General features: G+C 56.1%; 1 protein-coding gene and 1 pseudogene across 3 annotated transcripts in view; both read left to right on the forward strand.

The window, feature by feature from the left end:
- PDE9A (phosphodiesterase 9A) overlaps positions 1–15,367 on the forward strand; it is an 87,396-nt gene extending 72,029 nt beyond the window's left edge. For both annotated transcript variants that reach the window (XM_081085724.1, XM_081085725.1), the window contains 10 exons: positions 807–893; positions 1,867–1,971; positions 2,279–2,361; positions 3,446–3,602; positions 6,824–6,937; positions 9,420–9,524; positions 10,194–10,322; positions 12,126–12,221; positions 13,947–14,022; positions 15,067–15,367. In XM_081085724.1, coding sequence (XP_080941850.1) covers positions 807–893; positions 1,867–1,971; positions 2,279–2,361; positions 3,446–3,602; positions 6,824–6,937; positions 9,420–9,524; positions 10,194–10,322; positions 12,126–12,221; positions 13,947–14,022; positions 15,067–15,077 — 963 coding nt within the window. In that variant the 3' untranslated portion in view covers positions 15,078–15,367. The remainder of the gene's footprint in view (positions 1–806; positions 894–1,866; positions 1,972–2,278; positions 2,362–3,445; positions 3,603–6,823; positions 6,938–9,419; positions 9,525–10,193; positions 10,323–12,125; positions 12,222–13,946; positions 14,023–15,066) is intronic.
- Positions 15,368–15,480: 113 nt separating this feature from the next.
- LOC308517003 lies at positions 15,481–23,245 on the forward strand (annotated as a pseudogene). Its single transcript has 3 exons — positions 15,481–15,591; positions 20,380–20,530; positions 22,435–23,245. The product of its transcript is annotated as an uncharacterized misc_RNA (transcript).
- Positions 23,246–24,282: the final 1,037 nt, after the last annotated feature.

The following is a 24,282-nucleotide window of genomic DNA, read 5'->3' on the forward strand; positions in this document are numbered from 1 at the left end:
GCAGATCTGTCTCCCTGGGCTCCCATCTAAGACCTGCTTTCCCAGAAGGCAAAGCCCACTTTGTCAAACTTTCATTTATTAAAAATAATTTAATCTGTCTTCCCTCGCTTAATTAGCTCCAGAGCTCTGAGCGATATTTAAATAGATGATAACAGTGACAGTAAATCCTCTTTGGGACTGAAAACAAAATATTTCAATGTGAGCAGGGTTTTTAGAAGACAGTCAGTGAAGTAAGGTTGCAGGGAGGGGAGGGCGCTTACCCAGAATGCACTCACTTTCTGGACTAAATTTAACACATTAATAAGTGGCCCAGGGGGCACAATGAGGGTGTTGGGGATGGAAGTTGGTGGCCCCTTTACCCGCCGGCTCAGGCCTGAGGCGAGTGAAGGGCCTTTCTCTGGGGCACGGCTCTCAGATCTGAGTTAGATGGAACAGAGTCCTGGAGACTGCGAGGTTGGCCCACTGAGATTGTGCCTTGTGAGCGGAAATAAATGAAATCATCTCTGATGGGGTCCTTTGGGCGCAGCACACTCCCCCTCATCCAGCCGCTTGCTGTTCCGTCTCGTATAGAATTCCATTGACTTCTGAACACCGACTGCTCTTTCAAACCCCCATCCCTTTTGCGGGATGCTGAACCCCCAGTCTACAGGCCTCAGTCTCGGGGGACCCGGGCCAGGGAGGGCTGCCCCCTGGGGACGCGCCTGGAGAAGCTGCCCGGCTTGCCCTGCGGACCTCTCCCGGGACGGTAGGGGTGGGCGGGCGGCCCGCCTGCTGTTGACCACCCTGTGCTCTTCCTGTGCCCGCAGATGCTGAGCTGCTTGGAGCACATGTACCACGACCTCTGCCTGGTCAGAGACTTCAGCATCAACCCCATCACGCTCAAGAGGTGGCTGGTAAGTGGCAGCCCCTGCAGTCCCTCTTGAACACAGTTTCATCCAGTTACATGGGAGTGGCCATCCGGGCACCGTCCTGGTGGCCCTGGGCGCTCAGGAGAGTTCTGCCAGGACATTCCGCCGGCCTGTGTCCCCACCACACACTCCCCCCTGCGCTCCTGCTCCAGGAAGTGAGACAATGGTGAGGACAGGGCAGACCAGTGCAGCCGCGTGTGCTAAAGCAGGGGCGTGTGTGTGTGTGTGTGCAAGTATGTATGAGTGTGTGAAAGTGTCTGAGTGTGTGCATGTTTGTGAGGAAAGTAGACATGAGTATGTACATGTGCAAGTGTGTGCATGAGTATGTGTGAGTGTGTTATGAGTGTCTGTGGGTGGGACCATGTGAGTGAGCATGACTGTGTTCGTGTGTGAATATGTGTCAGTGTGTGTGCTTGAATGTGTTTGTGTAAGTATTGTGTGCACACGTGTGTGTGTGAGTGTGCATGTGTGAGTGTATGTAGGTGTAGGTGTTTATGTGAGTATGTCTGTGAGGGTGTGCCTGTGTAAATGTGCTTGTGTGTGCATTTGTACATGTGTGGCTGTGGGTGTGAGTAGTATGTGTGTGAGTGTGTGCATGCGTGAATGGCATGTACGAGTGTGTGTTAATAGCGGGCCTTTTTTAAAATAAAATACTGCTCAGAACCAAATATTAAAGGTCAGACAGTCACTGGGACCCCGGTAGTTCCCTGGCTTGGCCCTCAGCTCCATGTCCCAGTGTGGCTGCTCAGACACCTTGAGTCTAGGAGCCCACGGTGAAAGCCTGGAGGTCTGTCCCCACGCCTGCCCTCCGGGCCACCCGTCCTCACCTGTCCTCACAGGAGCACTGTTGGCCTCGGGGTCAGGCGAGGGCGGGGCAGGGAGCATCCGGGACGGCTAGTGAGGGAGCTGGAGAGGGCGGTGGGCACAGCGCGGGCGGTCAGACCCTCGTCTCCCGCAGCTCTGCGTGCACGACAACTACAGGAACAACCCTTTCCACAACTTCCGGCACTGCTTCTGCGTGGCCCAGATGATGTACAGCATGATCTGGCTCTGCGGGCTCCAGGTGGGTCTGGGGGAGCCCCTCCAGGGGATGGCAGGGACGCACCCCCACCCAGAGGGACAGACAGCCTCGGGCTCCGCAGCAGCTCCTCCACCCTCCAGGGAACCCACCCAGCCCATCAGTGTCATCGCCCACCTAGGCGAGGCACTTCTGAGTCACTGAGCAAGTGGGCCCCCCTCACCCCACCCCAGAGAGGGGGCAGGTCCTCTCCCACCAGGCCAGCGGCTGGAGGGGGCTTCATCCTGCCCTTATCATTCGTTCCCCACCCCCCTCCACCCCCTCCTCACCCATCCCCCCCTCTCTAATCCAGGAGAAGTTTTCCCAAATGGATATCTTGATCCTAATGACCGCAGCCATCTGCCACGATCTGGACCATCCAGGATACAACAACACGTGCGTGCATGGTGACTTTTCGTTTTAAAGGGCACTCGGTTCAGCTCAATACTCAGACCAGCCCCAAATCAGAGCGTCAGCAGAGGCCTCCAACCCCCCAGCACCACCTCCATGGGACACAGCTCCCCACTTTGGAACTTTGTCCAAGGCCTTGGGCCTCCCTGGGGCAGACCCTTCAAGGTTACCAAACCCTACGAGGCTGCCACACCCTCTGTGGTCCTGGCTCCTGGCTGTGCCTCTGCACAGGCCTGAGCCCTGGCGGTACCTGAAGCAGGGCCTGATGCCCACACGGACAGGGATCTCACTCTGGATCCCGCCCCCCACGGCAGCCTCCCCACCCTGTTCCCACAGGGACCGTGCCAGGGCTAGGACTGAGCGAGAGGAGGGTGGGTGAGCGGGGAGTGGGAGGGGCGCACGGTGGGCCGTGGGGGGCTTTGCTGGAACATTGATCCGTTCCCGCCTCTTGGAGGCAAAGGCACAGAGTCCCACCCACCTGACCGCCACAGTCCCAACCACATGGCATTGGTTTGCGTTCACAGTGACGCATGGCTTCTTTCTGTCAGACGTGTGTACCTGTGCACCGAGTTTTATTTTATGCACGATGTGCCCGAGAACCTTGCTGCCATGGTCAGGACCATGGATTCTAAGGCGTGGGAGCCCGTGGGCACCCACTCCCTCAGTGCCCACCCTCGGTGACAGGCCAGCACGGGGCCTGGACCACAGCATCCGACTCTTCTCCCAAATGCCTGCCTTTTGCACGTATTGAAATGTCTGCAAGGTGCCATCCCGAAAGGCCTGGTGCCTTCAGGGCACCGTAACAGAGAAATGGAGATTTCTGGGTGCTGTCCACCTGGTAGGACTGTAAAAACTTGGGATCATCTCATTCAAGGGGCAGGAGAGAGTCAGGGAGCCGGGAGAAGTGAGTTCCTGGCATGGGCAGAGTGCAGCCGCCTTCACCAGCCCCTTCACAACTGCCTCCCAGCCCCCTATAGGCAGCACTGTATCCCTCAGCGTGTTGCCCTGACACACGGGCGCCTCCGAGTGCGGGCTGCTGAGGCTCCTGTCCCCTCACCCCCAATTCCAGGTACCAGATCAACGCCCGCACCGAGCTGGCCGTGCGCTACAACGACATCTCGCCCCTGGAGAACCACCACTGCGCCGTGGCCTTCCAGATCCTCGCCCAGCCCGAGTGCAACATCTTCTCCAACGTGCAGCCCGACGGGTTCAAGCAGATCCGACAGGTGTGCGGGGTGGGGGCACGCTGCCTGCAGGGTGAGGGGGATTTTCAGGGGAGACAGCGAGCACGACCACGAGAGACCCCTTCTCCAGCTGAGGCTCCCGGAAGCTCCCGGTCACAGCAGCGCCCACAGGGACCCTGGGGAGCGGACCCCTCTCCCAGCCGCCTCCAAGGCCACATAGCACCCAGGAAGAGGTGCACGCCCGGGCCTGCGTACCTGGGAGTCCACTGGCGGCAGTTCACACCCAGCGTTGAACTTACCCTTGGAGATACGCCCTCTCTCCATTGCCACGCAGCGGGGAGAGGCCCACAGACGCTGGGTAACTTGCCCAGGGAGCACAGGGAGTACACAGCAGACCCTGGACAGACACACCTGCCACATCCAACCTAACAGGGCCCTGACCACTGTCCCCTGCCACCCCCTGACCCAGTCTGCCCGCTGCCCACTTCAGCTAAGAGACTTGACCACTTCTCGGGGCCCTTTGGGAGGAGGCTGAGAGCGCCCCCTGTCCTGAGGCAGACACTTCCACTCACCACAAATGACAGCCCTCGCCCAGGAGGTCCCACCGAGCGTGTCTCTGTGCTCCACCCTCTGACGTTTGCAGGGGAGGGAGGACATCAGGGCGACCTTTGGAGGAATGTAGTAGGTTGAATGGTAGCCGCACCCCTGCCAAAAAAAACAAAAACAAAATGTATGTCTACCTCCTGACCCTCGGCCTTGTGAAGGTACCCTTAATTGGAAAAAGGGTCTTCACAGCTGCATCGTTAGGATCGCTAGGTAAGACTGGCTTGGGCTAGCCAGGCGGGCCCTAAATCCAACGACAAGTGTCTCTACAAGAGACGGAAGAGGAGAAGACATAGATACACAGACGACAAGGCCATGAGATGACAGAGGCAGAGACGGGAGTGATGTGGACACAAGCCAAGGAATGCTGGGCCACCATCAGCTGGAAGAAGCAGGGGACCCTCCCCTGGGGCCCTGGGAGGGAGGAGGGCCCTCCGACACCTTGGATCCAGGCTTCTGGCCTCCAGAACCCTGGACAACACCTTTGTGGTCCTCTGAGTCCCCCGGTCCATGAGGATGGCAGCCTGGGACACTGCACAGGAGCCAAGGTCCGTGTCTGGAGGAGCCACGCCCTGACCGTCCACGGATGAAAACCGCACCCATGAGATGTCTTCATGGCCTTCCCTGAAGATGCACCTGATAAAGGGTCTAGAATCCAGAGCTGGGAACCCTCCCTCCCGCTGGAGGCTGATAAGCTTCGCTCGGTTGGAAAACAGCTTCATAAACTACGTTTCCCCACTGGCCCTGCTTCCAGGAAGTTCAGAGCTAAATGCGGTGCTTACTGTCCTCGCTGAATCATCGGTTCCCAGCGCAGTCCCTCCTCAAGCCCAGGCTTCTGCCTCCCTCCCATGTTTATGGAACCACCGGGCAAGCAAGTGCCAGGTGCTGTTCTGAAGGGCCCAAGGGAACCTTTCTCCGAAGCAGGTAAAGGGCAAGTCCTGGAGACAGCACTGCATTGGCTGCTGCCCCTGACAGCTGCCCAGCGACCTGGAATGCATACGACCTGGAGAATCTGAGCACCTGAACGCCCCCTCATGGGAGACCCAGCAATCCTGGGGAGGAAGTGCCTGGCTGGAGGAGCGGCTGACCCCACAGCCCAGATCTTCCTCGTGTCCGCCCTGGGGCGCACAGGGTTGTCCTGCCTCAAACGCTTCATGTTCAAACGAGACTTTTTCTGAGACTAAAATCAGCTGTCCCAATTTTTAAAAATATTTTTATTGATTTCAGAGAGGAAGGAAATGGAAAGAATAATAGAAACATCAATGATGAGAGAGAATCATTGACCAGCTGCCTCCTGCACATTCCCTACTGGGGATCAAGCCCAAAACCCGGGCATATGTCCTGACCGGGAATCGAACAGTGACCTCCTGATTTGTAGGTCGACACTCAACTGCTGAGCCACGCCAGCCGGGCAGTTGTCCTGATTTTTAATAACATTTTGTCACTGAATGTTTTGAGGGCTAACTCCTCACAGCGTAGGTCCTTCCCTATTACACAATTAAATCTTCACAGGGAAAAGGCACCATTCAGAATATCAGTCCCAACACATCTGAGATGATCTGTGCTGGGTGACTTGAGCTCTGCATTTGATGATTGTGGTTTCATTTTTTTTGAAAAAGTAGAACACCATGCTGGGCACAGCGGTGTGTTTGTAAATGCTTCTGGGTGGGTGGATGGATGGATCTACAGACCAACAGACAGACAGATGGACAAGTCAGATGGATAAATTGATGGGTGGATGAGTGGATTGCATGGATGGATGGGTGGATGGATGGATGGTCAGATGGTCATGGTTTTGAATTATGTTACTTTTAAGCCAGCATCTGATTAGTAAGGTAATGGATTATTTATATTAAAAACTCATTGCGTCCTCATTTACAAATTCGTTCATAGAAGAATGCTATTGTACATAGACAGACTTTGATCACTCCCAAGCAATAGGTACATATGTCATCACATACAGATTAGATAACAGGGGAAAAATACCCTTGGAAAATCGGTCATTGACCTCCAACAAGACCACAGGCCTAGATGACTAAACGGCGGGGAAGCCTTTGTCCGCAGCCAAGCTGACATCCATGAGGACATTGTCCTGGGAGACCTGGTGTGGCTGCTGCTGCTTCACAGACACAGCGCAGGGGGAGGGGTCAGGCTCCGCTGGGCCTGAACGCCAGGCTTCCACCCTCCCCCTGCAGCCTGGGCAGGGCCCTCAGCCTCGTCCAATGTCAGCTTCTGTATCTAAAAATGAACATAGCACCCTAGCTGTTTTGGCTCAGTGGGTAGAGCGTAGGCCTGTGGACCAAAGGGTCCGGGGTTCGATGCAGGTCAAGGGCCGGTACCGCAGTTGCAAGTTCCCAGGCCCTGATGGGGCTCGTGCAAGAGGCAACCAATCAATGAGTTTCTCTCACATCGGTGTTCCTCTCTGCCTTTCCCTCTCTTCCACTCTCTAAAAACCAATGGAAAAATATCCTCAGGTGAGGATTAACAAAAATAATAATCATGAATAAAATGAAAATGAGGACAGTGATTCCTAGACACACACAGGGCTGGCATGAGGACTCACTGGCTTGGTGTGTGCAGAGGGCTCAGCACACAGTCGGCGCTCAATGGGGAATGCTTGGGATTTGCCCGGTGTTCATGCTTTGCTCTTCGCTCTTCAGGGCATGATCACATTAATCTTGGCCACTGACATGGCCAGGCACGCAGAGATCATGGATTCCTTCAAAGAGAAGATGGAGAACTTCGACTACAGCAACGAGGAGCACATGACCCTGGTGAGTAGGCTCGTTTCGCCTCTTGGGGGCCGGGGAGCCGGTGAGGGAGTCCTTCCTCCAGCTCAGACCAGAAACCGAGAAACCACAACTCCTACTTGCCTTGGAGGGAGGTGCCGATAAAGCTGGTTTTCAAAGGTCCCAGTCTCACCAGGAAGGCCGCCTGCTGGGAACCTCCCCCGGTAAAGCTCCGTCGTGGCTACGTGGCTACGGGCAGCGTTTTTGCACACTCCCTCTCATTCTGGGGTGAGGATAGTAAGCGGGTGAAGGCGGTTCATCTTGCTCTGGTTTCCTGAGAATAAAGTTGGCTCTCCCACAAAGGACAGCCCCGGAAAACATGCTGAACCCAGCCTTTCGGAGGGCAACTTGGGGACGCGGTGGCCCAGGCCTGAGGCCTTGATTCAACCCCCTCCAGGACGGCCGTGCCCTGCTGGCCCCAGCCTGGTGTCAGGGGCAGCGTCCCCCTGAGGCCTGCCAGGCAGAGCCCTATTGCCTGTGGCCTACACCCCGACTCCTCACACAGGAGACGAGAAAGGCCTGGGTCGGTTCCCAGGAAGCCATGGGGCAGGGCGACGAGGGAAGGACTAAAGGGCAGTGCTCACCTGGAGGTTCAGCTGAAGTTGAGTCAAGTCAGGTTCCCCAAGGCCCCCTCCCCCCCCGGAAGAGCAGCCCAGGCAAATTCGGGGCCCACAGCCCGGGTGGACCCGCACCAGACTCTGAGTGGCAGCCAGCACTGACCTCAAACACTGGCAAGTCCAGGTGACAGTCGCTGGGCCTGAAGCAAGTCATTGGTGCTGCAGCCGGTCCCAAAGGCACTCACGTGGCTGGTTCAGGTGGAAACGCTCTGGCTGAATCCTTGGGCCTGGCGAGTCTCCATCGGAGGAACCAAATGCATGCCCAGCCTCACCAGGCTCGGAGGGAGTCGGTGTCCTGGGAGGACCAGAAAGGCACCCAACTAGGGATCAGCACAAACAAGACGTGGCCAGGCACAGGGCAGGGCTGTGGGGGCTGAAATCGGGGGCTGGGTGGCCAGGAAGGCTGGAGAGAGGGGCCAGAGCAGGACCTGGAAGGACGCAGGGGGAGAGGAGGCTTCTGCAGGGTGGCAGCTTTGGCCGGGTTCAGAGGCAGAGAGCCCGGCTACCACAGGGAAGACGCGGGCCTGGAGTAGGGGGCAGAAGCTAATGCCACCTCTGACATTCGGGCAGTCTTGCTAACCCTGGGCTGCGGGGGACAAGAGGAATCTGCGGTTGCCCATCCTATTCAGGGGTTGGGGCGCCAAGGCTATGCCCTCGCTGCGTTTACGTTCACCCTATATTTCTAATGTGCCGCTTTGTCACTGGGGGGGTCCCAGCACTGTCCACTCCTATTACCCTTTTGACCTCTGATTCCTAACGTCACATGAGTGAGAATCTGGAAGCTTTGGCTAGAAATAAATGATCAAGATTTATTCAAGGATCTTAGGATTTGCCAACCAGAAACACAGCTAAGCCAAAACCCAGAAATGTCCCGGAGAAGAAAGAAAAGCTAAGAGTAGTTGTAGCAAAATGTGCATTCTGGAGAAGGACCAGTCTGCATTTTTGGCCCTCGGGTTGGTCCAGATGGTCTGGAGGATGGACGCCAGGAGGTCTGGTCACATTCAGCGGTCTGGATACGAGAACATTCTTTTCTTAGTCCTTCTGAGGTCATCAATCAGAGGATTACCTGCAGGTCTGCTGTATGTCCTGGCATTGACACGGGACTGGAGAGTTCAAGTGCAAGTTCCCAGCTGATTAGAACAAGACTATAATCATCTCCTCCTGCCTTAGGCAACGTGATTTTAATAATTTAGCAGCTTGACTGTAGTGGCACCATTATTCATCGCTAACGATGCCTCTCTACACTTTTTCCTGTCTCTTCAATAATCAAGAACTTCATAATGTATATTCGTATGACAGAAGGTCCTCGTGTTAAATGGGCTGTTCTACCACTCAAGGTCCCGCCGAGAAAACATTCTGAGCCTTAGCCGGTGTAGCTCAGTGGATAGAGCATCAACTTGTGGACGAAGAGTCCCAGGTTTGATTCCGGTCAAGGGCACGTACCTCAGTTGCAGGCTCCTCCCCGGCCCGCGCCCTGGTCAGGGCACATGCAGGAGGCAACCAGTCGATGTGTTTCTCTCACCTCAACATTTCTCTCTGTCTTTCCCTCTCTTCCACTTTCTCTAAAAATCAATGGAAAAATATCCTTGGGTGAGGATTTTAAAAAAAAGAAAGAAAAACATTCTAATCCTATGGGGGTGCAGTGATGCCCCTCATCCTCCCCAATTGAGGCTGAGGGTCGAGGTGCAGACCGCCAGGGCCCCCACCACAGGCGCCCTGGCTGAGCCATGGAGGGGCAGCCGAGCTCAGCCCCGTCCACAGCCCCGCCCGCTCCTGGGGGGCAAGTTCAGCCCAAACAGCGTGGGTTCCGGTCTGCACGCCATTGCCTGACCCCAGGCCTCTTCTTGCAGCTGAAGATGATTTTGATAAAATGCTGTGATATCTCCAACGAGGTGCGTCCGATGGAAGTCGCAGAGCCTTGGGTGGACTGCTTATTAGAAGAATACTTCATGCAGGTAAGAGTATTTTACGGGACTATTTCGTGCACAGCAGTCACGCCTCCGGGCGCTCTGCCTGGCCCCTTACGTGAGGCCCAGTTTGAGTCGTGGCAGGTGGGTCACAGGGGACACAGACGTGTCGGCAGAAGTGCCTCCCGCCCCCAGAAAGCCTTCACGGCAGGCGCACAGCCAACGGGAGGAGGCTGTCATCTCAGACCTGGGAGGCGTGGCTGCCTGGGAAAGCTAATGCTGAGGAACTGCCGCCCGTCCCCACTAAGTGAGCCGCGCTCAGGGGCACACATTCAGACAACGGCCTGAAGGTCAAGACCTGCAGAGACAGGAAGGGCTCCCGGGGCGGCTGGGGAAGCTCTGATGAGCCGGCGGCGTGTCCACAGCTGCTTCTGCCACGGCGCGTTCTTGCGACCCACTTCGTTGGCCTCTGCCTGTGCCCTCCCCGCAGTCCTCACCGCACGGCCCTGCCCGGCCCTGCACACCCGATGTAGCGCTCAGAGCAGCATCGTCTTTTCAAACAGTTGGTAATTGTTATTACTGATTTACATAACGCACCGCGGTTGGGCTGGCTGTGGCATATTAGCTCATATTTCTCCTCCTCGAAGAACAGTGATCCCCAGAGCCCCCCAAGTTCCCTGCGTGTTTCTTTAACGCTGCGTCTGCTGCACTCCCCAGAGCGACCGCGAGAAGTCGGAAGGCCTCCCCGTGGCCCCTTTCATGGACCGGGACAAAGTGACCAAAGCCACGGCCCAGATTGGGTTCATCAAGTTCGTCCTGATCCCCATGTTTGAAACAGTGACCAAGGTGAGTGACCATCGCCGCACCCGGGGCGACACGACAGACAGTGAGAAACACGGAGTGCACACGCCGTGCACGCACGCTCACACACTCCCCCACATGCTCACACACTCCCCCACACGCTCACACACTCGCCCACACACACATGCACACGCTGTGCACGCACGCTCACACACTCGCCCACACGCTCACACTCGCCCACACGCTCACACACACATGCACACGCTGTGCATGCACGCTCACACACTCGCCCACACTCACACACTCGCCCACACGCTCACACACACATGCACACGCTGTGCACACACGCTCACACACTCCCCCACATGCTCACACACTCGCCCACACACACACACACTCGCCCACACGCTCACACACTCGCCCACACACTCAGACGCTCACACACTCGCCCACACGCTCACACACACATGCACACGCTGTGCATGCACGCTCACACACTCGCCCACACACACACACTCGCCCACACGCTCACACACACATTCACACGCTGTGCACGCACGCTCACACACTCGCCCACGTGCTCACACACTCGCCCACACGCTCACACACACGTGCATGTGAACTGTAACTGCCCGCCGGACCCCCACCTGAAGCCCCCCTCCACCTTAACACCAACACGCCCAACACTCTCCCCCCACCTCCCACTTGCCCTCCCGCCTCCTGCTCCCCCAGCAGCACACCCACAGAGCCTCCCGCTTCCCCTTCCTGCGCCACCACGGCCAGCCTGCTAGTCCCCACGGAGACCTCCTCCGAGTGGCCCTCTGCTCACGGGGCCCCAGAGGAGCCTGTGTCAGCTCCTCTCACCGTCACCTTTGGAAGAACCTCCTAAGCGGTCCCATCTCCATCTCACTCACTCCACCCAGCACACGGCTGTCACCAGGTTAACCTTCAGGAAGGAGGTCTCCCCCTCTCTCCTGAACCCTCCATGGCTCCCCACTGCCCCAACACAGGCCCAGGGTCCCCCGTCCTCCATAGCACCTCTGTCTGGCAGGACAGCCCACAGCTCCAGGTCCTGGCCTTTCTTCCAACCTTTACCGCCAAGTGCACCCTTCCCTCCCCTGGGCCCCCAGCCTCACATGCTTCACATGCTGCGCTCCTTCCTTAAGCCCCGGGCACTGTTGCTTCTCGGGAGCTGCCTTCTTGCTCACAGCATTCTCTCCACACACTGCGCCTTCACAGCGGGCGAGCAGAGCTGGTCCCGGCTGCAGTGACGCGACCACGGGCCCACCCTCCCCTGCAGTAGGGCGGAGTGTGACCTTCCCTAGAGGAGAGCTGTGTGCACAGGGCCCCGGGGGGAGGGGGCCCTGTGCTGAGTCTCAGCGAATGTCCGACGGGCGGACAGACTGGAGGACACAGCCATCCAGGCTGGAGGGCAGGCGTGAGCGAGTCCCTCCAGGCTCTGGGGCTGTCGGGGGCCGAGTGGGTGAAGTTGGCTTTGGAAGATGAGAAAGTGCAGTGTGGACAGTTGGGGGGCAGGGGGACACGGGAGGGGAGGAATGGGGAGGGAGTGGCTTCTACTAGGTCCCTGTGAGAAACAGGAGACAGCGGGGACCGTGGAACCAGGTGGGCAGATGGCAGGCGTGAGGGGCCCCAGGAGCCATTGACCGGACAGTGTCAGAGCCTTGGTCACCTCGGATGCCATAGAGGCCGCACCCCGGGGGCTCCGACCGCACCCAGTGGACGGATGCGGATTCCCGTGCGATCCACTGAGACACAGGACCTGCCCTTGTCCCAAACGCTTTCCGTCACCTCAGCGGCGGACGGTTGACCGAGTGTGTCCCCCTCCAGCTCTTCCCTGCGGTTGAGGAAAGCATGCTGCAGCCCCTGTGGGAATCCAGAGACCGCTACGAGGAGCTGAAGCAGATGGACGACGCCATGACGGAGGTAGGGCCCCGCGGGACAGCGGGTGACGCGGGCTCCGTCCGCACTGCTGGCACCGCGAGGCGGCCCCTCTGGACGGGCGCTCGTTCCCACCCAAAGGAGAGGCAGGCCGACCACATCGGGGGCTCTAACGTGGTTGGAGGTCACATGACAGTGCCACCCGCTGTGAGGTGACGAGGGTCAGCGTCCACGGCATCTCCCCGCCCCAGCAGCGCCCGGCCCACGTCCTCCCTCTCCTCCCCCTGCCCCTGCGCTGACCTTGTTCACTGAGAGGCTCCCCCTGGCCTGGGAAAAGCCGCCACCACGTCCCGTCCTGGCTCTAGGCCACAGACTCACACAGGGCAGGCCCCTCCCAGGGGCCAGGGAGACAGACCGGGCCTGGCTTTAGGGCGCTTGGGGATTGATAGTTTTCAGGGGAGGTCCAGTTCACAGGCTCAGAGCTGGGGTCGAGGTTTCCCCCGAAGCCCCCCAAGTTAGTCTGGCCAAGTCAGGACCCCGGGGTGTGCACATCTCTGCATCAAGGCCCCCTGCCTCTTGGGACCACCCAGTGACCTTCTCACCTGACCTCCAGCCACCCCAGGTATGGCCTCCCCTCTCCCCGGGGGCCCCAGTGCAGCTGGAGCAGTCTCCCTGCTGCTTCATACTTTGGCCCCATGTGGCTGTGGCTGACCTCACCCTGTCCCAGCCCGGCAGTGCCCAACCCCAGCCTGTGCCCCAGCCTGGCTCTGCACCATGTCTTCTTCACTGCTCACCTCAGCCAGGGCCTCCCCATCACGGTGCCTCCACCTGCCTCTGCCACTGGGAACTCCCGCCATGCGCTGCTGAGGCTCGTCCTGTGTTGCTCTTGTCTCTCTCAGCCTCCTTGGTGCAATGCTGGACGTAGAGTAGGTGCTCAACAAATACCTCCCAGCCCACAGACCAGCCATCTCCATCTCTCTAGGTAGATTCTAGCACAGGGGTGGGCAAACTTTTTGACTCGAGGGCCACAATGGGTTCTTAAACTGGACCGGAGGGCCGGAACAAAAGCATGGATGGAGTGTTTGTGTGAACTAATATAAATTCAAAGTAAACATCATTACATAAAAGGGTACAGTCTTTTCTTTTTTTAGTTTTATTCATTTCAAACGGGCCGGATCCGGCCCGCGGGCCGTAGTTTGCCCACGGCTGTCAGGTCACAGGCAGGTGCTGAAACTCCAAAAGCTAAGAGCAGATGATACAGAGGACGGATGTAAGAAGAGGCGTCCCCCTGCCCAGACCCCCTGCAGGAGAGCTGCAGAGCCTGACTCTCCGGGGCCATCCACACGTCATCTCAACGGAGGCCTTGAGCCTCCAAGTCCCAGCCCCGGCCGCCCAGTGGGGGCCACTGGGACCCTCCAAGGCCCCTTCCTGCCCCCAGAAAGGACAGACCCGAAAGGAGGTGAAAGGGATATGGACTCCACAGTCGCCACGGCCAGTCCACGGGGCTGTGTGCACTGCAGCCAGTGTGAGCTCGCCGTCCAGGCGCCCGGCAGTGGCCGCACCGGGTGAGGCCTCCCGTAGCAGGGAAGGTGGCCCGTGCACCGAGCTGTGTCTGAAACGCTCACACGTGTGTGTTTGGCACCACAAGGTTGCAGACGTTCGTCTCAGCTTCACGTTTTAGCATCTGCAGTCAACGGGGAGCTCCCGAGCAGACGAGCAGCCACCCCTCAGGGTCGCCGAGCCTGACTTCTCTGTCTGTCCTGGTTACAGAGGAAGAGCGAGAGCCGGGCAGGCGGGGGCACCGACAAGTCGAGGGAGAAAAGCAGAGATGGGAAGCCAAGCGAAGGTAATGCTGTTGTGCACTGATTCCCAGCAGTTCCCAACACAGTGGAGCTGGATTGGAACCTGGGGAGGGAGGGAGTAGGGAGGAAGGGAGGGAGGGGGGGGGGGAAAGGGGGAAGGGAGGAGGGAGGAAGGGAGGGGGGAGGGAGGAGGAAACCTGAATATCAAATACTTTTAAATAAGTAAAACATGTATGCCTTGCTCAGAATAATTAGAAGCAGGCTCTGAAGGAGGGGGCATGCTTTAGTTGATAGGAAAAGGTCAGTAATTAGCAGCTGTGCCCCTCCTAAGGGAAAACGCTTTTTTCAAGCTTTTCACAAAGAAAGTATTTGTTAGCATGGCTGTGATCACCTCCCCGAGCACTTGTTGGCATCAGCCGTTCCCTCAGTCCATGCGGAAGGCACACCAGCCATTCGGCCCGAGTAATGAGGACGCACCACACAGGTGGCTGATGGATCCTTTGGGGGAGTTTCGGTGTATAAAGCAGCAAGGTGCCGGCATGAGAAACTAGGTTTGGTTTTATTAGAGGAACAGAGGTCCCGGCTTCCAGCAGCCAACAAAGCAAGCCTTGGGGCCAAGCTTTGCACTGGAGACTCAGCCTCTGAGCCTCAGGCCCCGAATCTCTAAATCACCATCGTGTTGTGGTTTTAGCAGTTAACCAAGCAGAGGGCTGGTCCATAGGAAGCACTTGTAAATGCTGGCTTTCTTTTCTTTTTCTGTCTTTTTTTAAAAAATATATTTGTATTGATTTCAGAGAGGGAGAGAGAGAAGCATCAATGATGAGAGAGAACCATTGATCGGCTGCCTCCTGCACGCCCCCTTCTGGGGATCAAGCCCGCAACCTGAGCATGTGCCCTGACCTGGGAATCGAACTGTGACCTCCTGGTTCATAGATGGATGCTCAACCACTGAGCCACACCAGCCGGGCTGGCTTTCAATTTTGAAGGCAGATCGTATTTTTTGAATGGCTCAGAAGAGGGATGGAGATGGTTTTATTTTCCCTGAACATGTTCGACAACATGTCCGATGGCCTCATTTTCAAACACAGGGCGTGACTAGTCCTGTGACACTTGCGATATCGCCTGCGCATTTCAATCCCAACGAAGACAAACCCGGAGTCCGTTTCCCTCCCGAGCAGACCTCGCCTGAAGGAGGAGGACGTCCGTCCGCGGTGCCTGGGCCCGGCCACAGGGCGTGAGAGCCTCCGCGGGGAGAAGCTGATCCTGACGCCCTGGCGCCCCCGCAAGGACCGTTTTGTTCACTGATACAAAAAAAAAAAGGAATTCATGATGCTGTACAGAATTTTTACTTTTAAACTGCCTTTTAAATAATATATTCTTATACAGAAATGGGTCCTGTTCTTTCTCTTCGTGGAGGAGTGTCTGAGAACCGTGCTCGCGTGGAGACAAGGACGCTGTGCTTTCCCGCAGACGCATCCAGAGCGCCTGCCCAGTGCGATGCGATGCGCTCCTCGCGCAAATTCCGCATTAAAAGCCAGGCCGCTGCCCGGAGCGCCAGGCCGTGCGTGTCCTGTGTTTGTGAGCTGCGAGGGCACTGGTGCCTGTGCGGGCAGGTGGGGACCCCAGGCGGCCGGTCACACTGTAGACAACAGGCGGTCCGTGCAGGACACAGACGTACCGCAGGCTGGTGCCTATGCACCGAGAGGTGGGCATGGAGCCGTTAACGCCCAGATAAGGAGCCACATTGACCTTATCTGCACAGCAAGGGAGGAAGCTGTCCTTTTCTTCCTGCCTTTGTCCCAGGGACAAGCATTGGGAACTTTCTGGGTGGCACTGGACCCACAAAGGGAGAGCCAATCCCTGCTTGTTCATGGTCAAGCTTGAGGGGCCCCCACACCTAAGCTCTCACCCTGAACCCTGCCTGCATCTAGACTCCTGAGTGCCCCCAGGCTGTGGGCCCCACCCGCGCCCCCTCAGGACAACATAACCTGCCGAAGGGCCTCCGCTCAGAACCGGCCTTCACAGGGCAGCTGCATGGCCTGGTTGGTTCCGTGTCCTGGGCATGCACGCCCCCCTGGACTCCAGGATATTGCTCCCCGTCCTCACAGAATTCATTTTTGAGCTGTGAGATTTCCCACCTCTCCTGAGAGCTGCGTGTCCCAAACTCTCACACCCGTAAATTGGAAAGAATTCTCTCCCGGGTTGTGTGCCTGCTTTTCCTTTTTAAAACACATGGTGCCCTCCCACTCATGCTGGTCCCTCGGGCCACCATCCTGCCAGAGCCAGGCCTTCCTCATGGCCTCCGGCAAGGACAACACAGCCTGGCCTGGCAGAGGGACTGCCCTGCCCCTTGCCCTCCTGCCCTTCCCTCCTCCCTCCGCTCCTTAAATGGTGCCCGAGGTGGATGTCAGGCACCATGCGGCCCGCCCCCTCGAGTTCACAGGAGCTGGAAAACAAGCGAATAAAGGGTTGTTGTGAGGCAGGTGCTCCTGCACTGCCTGTGGCCACAGGAGGCTCCTGGGAACCTGGGGAAAGCGAGCCTGAGGGCGGCTGCAGTGACCTCTGAAAGACCAGTGGGCATGAGGAGGAGGAAGGGGAGCCCCCAGGCGGCTCCGGCCACAGCCTTTGCAACCTGCTTTCTGGAGGAGGCGGCCCTGGGTCCTGATGGATGAGCAACGCAGCGAGCCAGGCGGAGATCCAACAAGGCAACTCCCACAGCAGGGTCAGTGTGATGGAGGCTGCATGGCAGGACGAGCAGGTTGGCATGAGACCACAAAGGTGCAGGGAGAGGGCTGCCAGGTGCAGCGGTGAGGCCGGGGTGAGGCGGGCCTGGGCCGCAGGCGCTCTGGGGTCTCTGTGTCTGTGCAGAGCAGTGGGGCTCGGCCACACTGGAGACTGGAGGCCAGAGATCAGGGAGAGAAGGCGGTGGGGCCCCGAGGACTGGTCTTGGTGATCATTTGTGGGAACGAGGGGGGTTGTCACCACCGAGGGGGCTCGCAGGCTGACCAGCCCTTCTGTGCCCTGCGCCTCCCCCGGCTCTGACGCCCACAGCGGAGCCTGGCCCCGGCCTGCCCCAGGGCCCTGCTGCTCCCAAGGAAGCTCCGACAGCCCAGAGCTGGTTCGGGGTGACCCACACTGTTTACGTAGCGAGGCACCTGCAGAAAATAATTTCCCAGGTCCCCGCACACCCTCGGAAGACCCCTGGTGGCGTCCATCTGAGGCTCAGACATTTGCCGCATGAACAAATGGATTCAAGTTTGTGGTCACTGCCCCAGATAATCATGTAAGAGAAGAAAGTCATCCTGCAGAATGTGTGTGTGCGGTGGGGGCAGGAGAACAGGGACACGTGTGTACACATGTGTGTGTATGTATGCACACTTATGCACGTACATGCACTATTACACACCGAACCTCCGTCCCCGCTGAGAGAAAGGAAGGGAAATGAGGAAAAGATGGCGGGCATCTAGCCTTGGCACGGTGTCCCAGCCCTGGCAGCGAACAGGGTGAAAACAAGGAGCGCTTGGACTTGGCGAAGGAACAAAGGGACAGGTGCGAGGGCGAGGCGGTGGAGGCGGACAGTGGCCCTCGCAGAGCAGCGAGACATGGCAGCCAAGCCTTCTCAGCATCCGACGATTCCTCGTGGTGGTGAGAGCTCTGGCGTCATTTCTGCTGTTTTCCTCACAAGTAACTTTACAAAACATTCAAAATGCGTCGGACGTGCCAGCTGCAGTGGGTCCGAGGAAATGTTAAGCGGGAGTGGCTGCTCACCGACCTGCCTGCTCTCTCTGCCGCTGGCCGGTGCACAGAGATGCCTGTGAAGTAGCTGATGTGTGCCCCTCGGGTGCTAACAGACCCGGAGGAAGTGGCTGGCAGCGGGGCACACGGTGCCTGGCACTAGGGAAACCCCCGCTGGCTCCACGGCCACGGCTGCCCCCAGCCTGATGGATGTGGGGTGCTGACCACAGTTTACCAGTTGGGAAGGAACCCACAGAAATGCTCCTCCCGTTTACATATCGCTGCTCCCCTCGGACAAGCCCATCCATCCTGAGTGGGACCCCTGGGAGGCGTCCGGAGTCCCAGCCAGCCTCCCGCAGCGGCGCCCCCTGCACTGGCCTCCTCTACCATCAAGACGCGCCCCCCCCCACCCCCCGTTTTTTTTTCTAAACCTTCCAAGAGTTACTGATCACAGGTGTGGAGGCCCAGGGCCAGCCCTATAAATTAGAGCAGCTGAGACTTATCTCCACAGCCCGCTGCTGGGATCCTCGAACTCCCGAGGAGGGGCTCCCGTATAATGTCGGCTCCATGTGGTCCTTGCAGGGACCGCCTCAGGCCGGACCACCAAGCAACATGGATGGCCCGCGGCTCAGAGGTCAGACCAGGTCTCAGGTGAAAGTCTGTGCATGTTGAACACAGCACCCAGGGCCAGTGGAACAGGACACATTTCTAACCTCCAAGCAGACGGTGTTATTTTCCTTTATATTTATGGTTAGAGAAACCCCACCCCTAAAGGAACAAGCAGCCACACTTGAGGTCATCCTGTAGGCCCCACCTGGGGGCACTCTGCCCAGCCCCACCTGGAGACCCCTAATTCCCCCCCCCCACCCCCGCCCCACCACACTCCAGACATGCAAGTTCCCTCAGAGCTCACCTGAATGAGACCATGGTTATGGGGGCAGTGTTTGGGCCTTAATTAGATCTGCAAGTGTTGGTCATAATTAGGCGTTTAATTACCCAGAATCAATCATGCAACTCGAACCGAATGAGGTGAGTGTGGAGTTCGTGGGAATAACCGTGGTGGCTGAATTTGTTGATTAAATACTGCCTGATCTTTCCATGCTGTTGGGCACCTTCAAAATCTAGCCTTGCCCATGAACTTGTGAGCCTCCCCTACCTGATATGAGCAAATGTGTCAGACCAGACATCCCACCAGTCACGTCAGCACAGGAGTTAGAAACTGCAAGAAATCCAGTCAGGGATCGGAAGCTTTAAAAACAATTGTGTTCTCTTAAAGAGCTAACGTCTGACAGGTGAGTGCCTCCACCGGCATCTCAGGGAAAGACCGGAGCAAACGGGCTGGAGAGGATGGGCCGCAATAAGCTCGAGGGAGATCAATTCTCTGCTTTCTCGCTGGTGCCCGGCCTGGTGTGGGCAAGAAGTGCTCAAGGATGCTTGATGAACACGTGAATGAATGAATGAATCAATCAATCAATCAATCAACCAATAGACAATTAAATGGCAGGTACGTGGACTGTTATTTATACAGCTAACCTGGTAAAAAATATTGGGTGTAAAGTTCCTGTTTTCAGCTTTGCATTAAAATTGACTTAAAGCAGTGGTTCTCAACCTTCTGGCCCTTTAAATACAGTTCCTCATGTTGTGACCCAACCATAAAATTATTTTCGTTGCTACTTCATAACTGTAATGTTGCTACTGTGATGAATCGTCATGTAAATATCTGATATGCAGGATGGTCTTAGGCGACCCCTGTGAAAGGGTTGTTCGACCGCCAAAGGGGTTGCGACCCACAGGTTGAGAACCGCTGACTTGAAGCTTGGAAGAGGAAACAGAAGATAAAATGCGTGCTGTGCTCCTCCCCTGCCCCCCCTACCCCCGCCCACCTTAGACCACTCACTTCTGATAGGATTTCACAGTCGCCCCAGGAGACAGGCCTGCAGCCTGTTATGATCTGCTGTGAGGGACCCCTGTCCTCCGCTCCAACTATACAGATTCTCAGTGTCCATTTGTCTTTAGGAAAAGTGCATCCACTTCTGTTTGGAAATTAAAGGGTATAAGTGGGAAATGGGGGGAGGATATTAGCATTATTGCAGAAAGGGAATGGGGGGGCTCTTTTGTCCTGCCCATGGGGGTAATTTCAGTGGCAAAAGCAGCTCTTTGCTGCTACAGGCAGTTCTATCAGAAATGGAGAGGCCAGTGAGGGGATTGTGGGGGACACAGTGACACTGAGGCAGGGGGCTCACCAAGGCAAACCTGGCTCTCCCGGTCCGCACAGGACACCACGCCCGCATCGTTGTCGCCACCCAGCGGGAAGCATGAGGAGCCCGCGAGGCCGACCGGCCCTGGGGATAGGTGTGCGGTGCGGCAAGCCCAGGAGGCCCACACATCTTCATTATCAGCCCGGCATCCTCCTGGCCCCGCCTGGCTGGTGAGTCACCACGGGTCCCCTCTGCCCACAGGAGGACGGGGAAAGACCGTTTGCTCCCAGAGCAATTGATCAGTCCTAACAGGCACTGCCTCTTCGTGAGTAGAGAGTCCCACTCCCGGGGGTGGGGGGGCACCAGGATGGTCCTGCCGGGTCACTCCCGGGGTGTCTGTAGGCGCAGCACCAGAGCCTCCAGGACCTCCGCAGTCCCCTCCGGCAGGACCTTCTGGGTTCTTTTCAGTTCCCCACAAGGAGAGATGATGTGATTCTGGTGCGTGAGGCCCTCATCGTCAAGGCTGGGGGCCCAGTGGCCAACCAGTCCATCGGCTGTGCCCAACCCCCAGGACCCCGTCCCAGGCTGCGGCCTGCCCCACCATTCCCGGATCTGGACCGTACCATTCAAAGACAACAAGAGGACTGTCTTCTCTGGGTGATCCTTGCCAGACGCTCATTTCCATCTGAGTCTGGTCCCTGAGATGCTCAGGGCTGGACTGGATTAGCAGGTGCAAAGGGGATTCAGAAGTGGCTGGTGCGGTGAGCGTTCTCACAGTACAGGGTGCTCAGGAAACGTGAGCAAGCCTAAGAAATCAACCTCTCTTTCATGGGCTTCATAACTAAAAAAACAATCATTTTTTAAATTAATTTTTTTTTTTTAATAATTGTAGATTTCCATGCCATCACAAGAAAGAATACAGAGGGATCCCATGGACCCTTTACCCAGTTCCCCAGGGGCGGCACCTTGCAGGACTCTAGGTCAGCATCACCTCCAGGATGTGGACACTGACCAGTCCAGGTACAGAGCAACCCCTCCCCATGGGGTTCCTCCTGCAGGCCTCGGATAGCCACACCCTCTTCCCTTCCACCCACCCCACCTTGACCCCTACCAGCCGCTGTCTCATCTCCATTCTATACATTTGTCATTTCATGAATATGATATACATGGCATCACACACTACATGACCTTCAAGGTTGGCTTTTTCCGCTCAGCATCGTCCCCTGGGAATCCACCAGGTGGTTGTGTGGGTCAGGAATCTGTTCTCTCTTGTGGCTGAGCTGTGTTCCAAGATGCGCGTGGACCACAGTCTGTTTAACCATTCGCCAGTGGAAGGACATCTGGGCTGCTTCCAGTTATTTTGCTCTTCTGAATAAGCCGCCATAAACATTGACTGCGAGGTTTTTTATAAATATGACCTTTCATCTCTCTGGGATGAGTGCCAAGGAGTGTGAGCACTAGGTAATATGGCAATTGTTTCTCTACTTTTCCAGGAAACTGTCATTCCCGAATGGCTGTGCCAGCGCGCTTTCCCACCCACAATGTGGGGGCGGCCCAGTTTCCCCACACGTTCGCTAGCTTTTTGTGTTTTCCCTGTTTTATTTCAGCCATTCGGATAGGGGTGTGGTGCTGGCCCGTGTGGCTTTCATGTGCATGTCCCCAGTGGCTGAGATGTTGAGCATCCGGAAGAATGTACACTGTATGTCCTCAGTGGCAAAAGTGTGCTCATGTCTTGTTTGTGGGGGGAGGACGACGGGGGGGGGGGGGTTTCTTCACTGGTGAGTCTTGGGAGTTCTTTGTAGACTGCAGATACCGGTCCGATGTGTGGTTTGCAGTATTTCCTCCCAGGCTGCAGCTGGTCCTTTCCTCCCTTGAACAGCGTTTTTCACGGAGCAAACATTTTTAATTCTGATAAAGTCCCACTTATCAGCTTTTCCTTTTATCAGTCTTGCCTTTGGTGCCAGGTCTAAGAACTCTCTGCCTCCCTAGATCCTGGAGATTTGCTTCCATGATTTTTTATCCAAAAGTCTTGTCGTTTTATGCTTTAACCCAGGGTCCATTTTGAGTTCACTTTGATACCAAGCGTGAGCTCTGGGTTGAGGCTCATTGTTTCGCCTGTGAATGTTCAATCGCTTCCGCTCCATTTGCTGAGAAGACTCTCGGCTCCACCGACCTGCTCTTCCCCACTCCCGTTGTGCACGTTCGTGTGGGTGTGACCCTGGTTCTCTGTTCTGCTCCATGGATCTGTGTGTCTGTCCCGCAGTCTCTTTCCCAGCATCACACAGTCTTGGTTATTGTAGCTGTATAATGGGGCCTACAATCACATGGACTGATTCCTCTCCTTTTTCAAGAATATTTAGCTACTCTAGTTTCTTTGCTTTTTCATGTGCATTTAAAATCATCTTTCCTGGGCTCTGACCGCATCTGGGCCTGGGGCAGGGAGGAGCGGGGGTGGCAGTGGGGGGTGGGGGGAGAGGGGTGGCTGGGGTGCAGCTGCTGCAGCTTCACCGAAGCCAGTTCTAGCCAAGTCGAGTGCCCTCTGCGTGCACCCCCATGCCCCCTTGGAGGACCGCACACAGGGCCTGCAGCGGGAGCTGGACGGGAGCGGGAGCAGCGCAGAAAGCTGAAGGAGATGCGACAGCTCTCAGTCCACACATCCAGCTCGTTGGGGAGGAGTTAGGGCTCAAGAACGGCTGGACACGGCCCTGCAGAAGCTAGAGGAAGCAGAAAAGGCTGCCGAGAGAGCGAGAGAGGAATGAAGGTGAGAGAAAACCAGGCCGTGATCCAGGAGTTGCAGCTCAAAGAGGCCAAGCCCGCTGCAGAGAGGGCCGGCCGCAAATAGGAGGGGGTCGCTCGTACGTTGCTCATCCTGGAGGGCGAGTGGAGAGAGCAGAGGAGCGGGCCGAGGTGCCTGAACTAAAATGTGGTGACCTGGAGGAAGAACCCAAGAATGTCACTAACAACCTGAAATGGCTGGAGGCTGCCTCTGAAAAGGAGGATACATATGAAGAAGCAATTAAACTTCTGTCTGACAAACTCAGAGGCTGAGACCTGTGCTGAATCTGCAGAGAGAACAGCTGCAAAGCTGGAAAGATCTATTGATGACCTGGAAGAAAAACTTGCTCCGGCCAAAGAAGAGAACTTGGGCTTGCGTCCGACGCTGGGTCAGACACTAAAGGGACGTAACTGTATAGAACCGCACAGAAGAGTCTTGTCCCAACAGGAGCCCCAGACCTCCGCTCCTTTCTCTTCTCTTGTAGGAAGTTTCTTCTGTTACTTCATCTACGCAAATTATGAGTCTGTGACCAAATACTTTGTATCAGAGAAGCTTTGAGCATCAGTTAAATCTCATTCCTTCCCCTTTTCCCCAAATGGCACCAGAATTTTTTAGCTCTATTTTTATCCGTAAATTGCATTTATTCCTAAGCTAGTCAGGGTGTTTCCTATTGAACATTCTATACATTTGTCTCTTAATGTATACATTGCCCTCTTAAGACTGAGGGCATATGGTTTCTGGGAGATTAAACAACCCCTCACTTCCAAATCACAGACTCTAATATCTAGTCACTGGCCAGTTTAAAAGGTTGAAGAATAGAACCACTGGGCCACCGTTGGACACACTATAGGAGGCCAGGGATCATCACATTAAAATGGGTGAGGATTTTCCATCCAGAGCAAAAAAAAAAAAAAAAGTTGGGGGAGAGGCTATTGTGGGAAGTCATAAACTATAGACAGATTCATCATTCTGGCTCCTTTCCACAGTCTACTGTGCAGAACATCCTTTGAGCAAACAGTGTGAGAATGCTTGGGAAATAGTTACAACATTTACTCTTATTTGAGTAAATAACTCAGCAGGAATGAATTCAGTCCTGTCCAGGAAGCCATACCAAAAACACTGCTAGCCTTCAATCATTGAGCAAGAGCGTTTTTCTATTAACTATTGGGCAGAAGGGTCCCCTCTAGCCAAAGAGATCATGTAATCGGCCCACCTTATCTCTCTGTACTTTGGGAATGGTAAATTGAAGGTTTACTTATTGAGGGCTTTAATTCCTTCGTCAGCACCAAGTTAATAAAAGACCGAGAAACTCCTGATTTAACTGGATATGGAGTATTTTGTAGGCAGGGCTGCACATGTTGGCTTTGTTATGTTTTTGCTTCCTTGGTTAACATCTCAGCTGAAACATTCCATATTCCCCAGCAGTGAGGGGGGTAACTCAAGTTCACAGTTCTGCCTAAAAATCACCCTGATTCTAGCTTTTCGGACTCCTCTGCCCCTCACTCCTCTGTATTACGCATCACACTACCCAGGAGATACACTAGCAAATTGTGCAAGTGAATAAAACCCACACTTTTCATTTAGATTCTTGCAAC

This window comes from Myotis nattereri (assembly GCF_964212035.1).
Source record: "Myotis nattereri genome assembly, chromosome: 3".
Classification (NCBI taxonomy): Eukaryota; Metazoa; Chordata; class Mammalia; order Chiroptera; family Vespertilionidae; genus Myotis; species Myotis nattereri.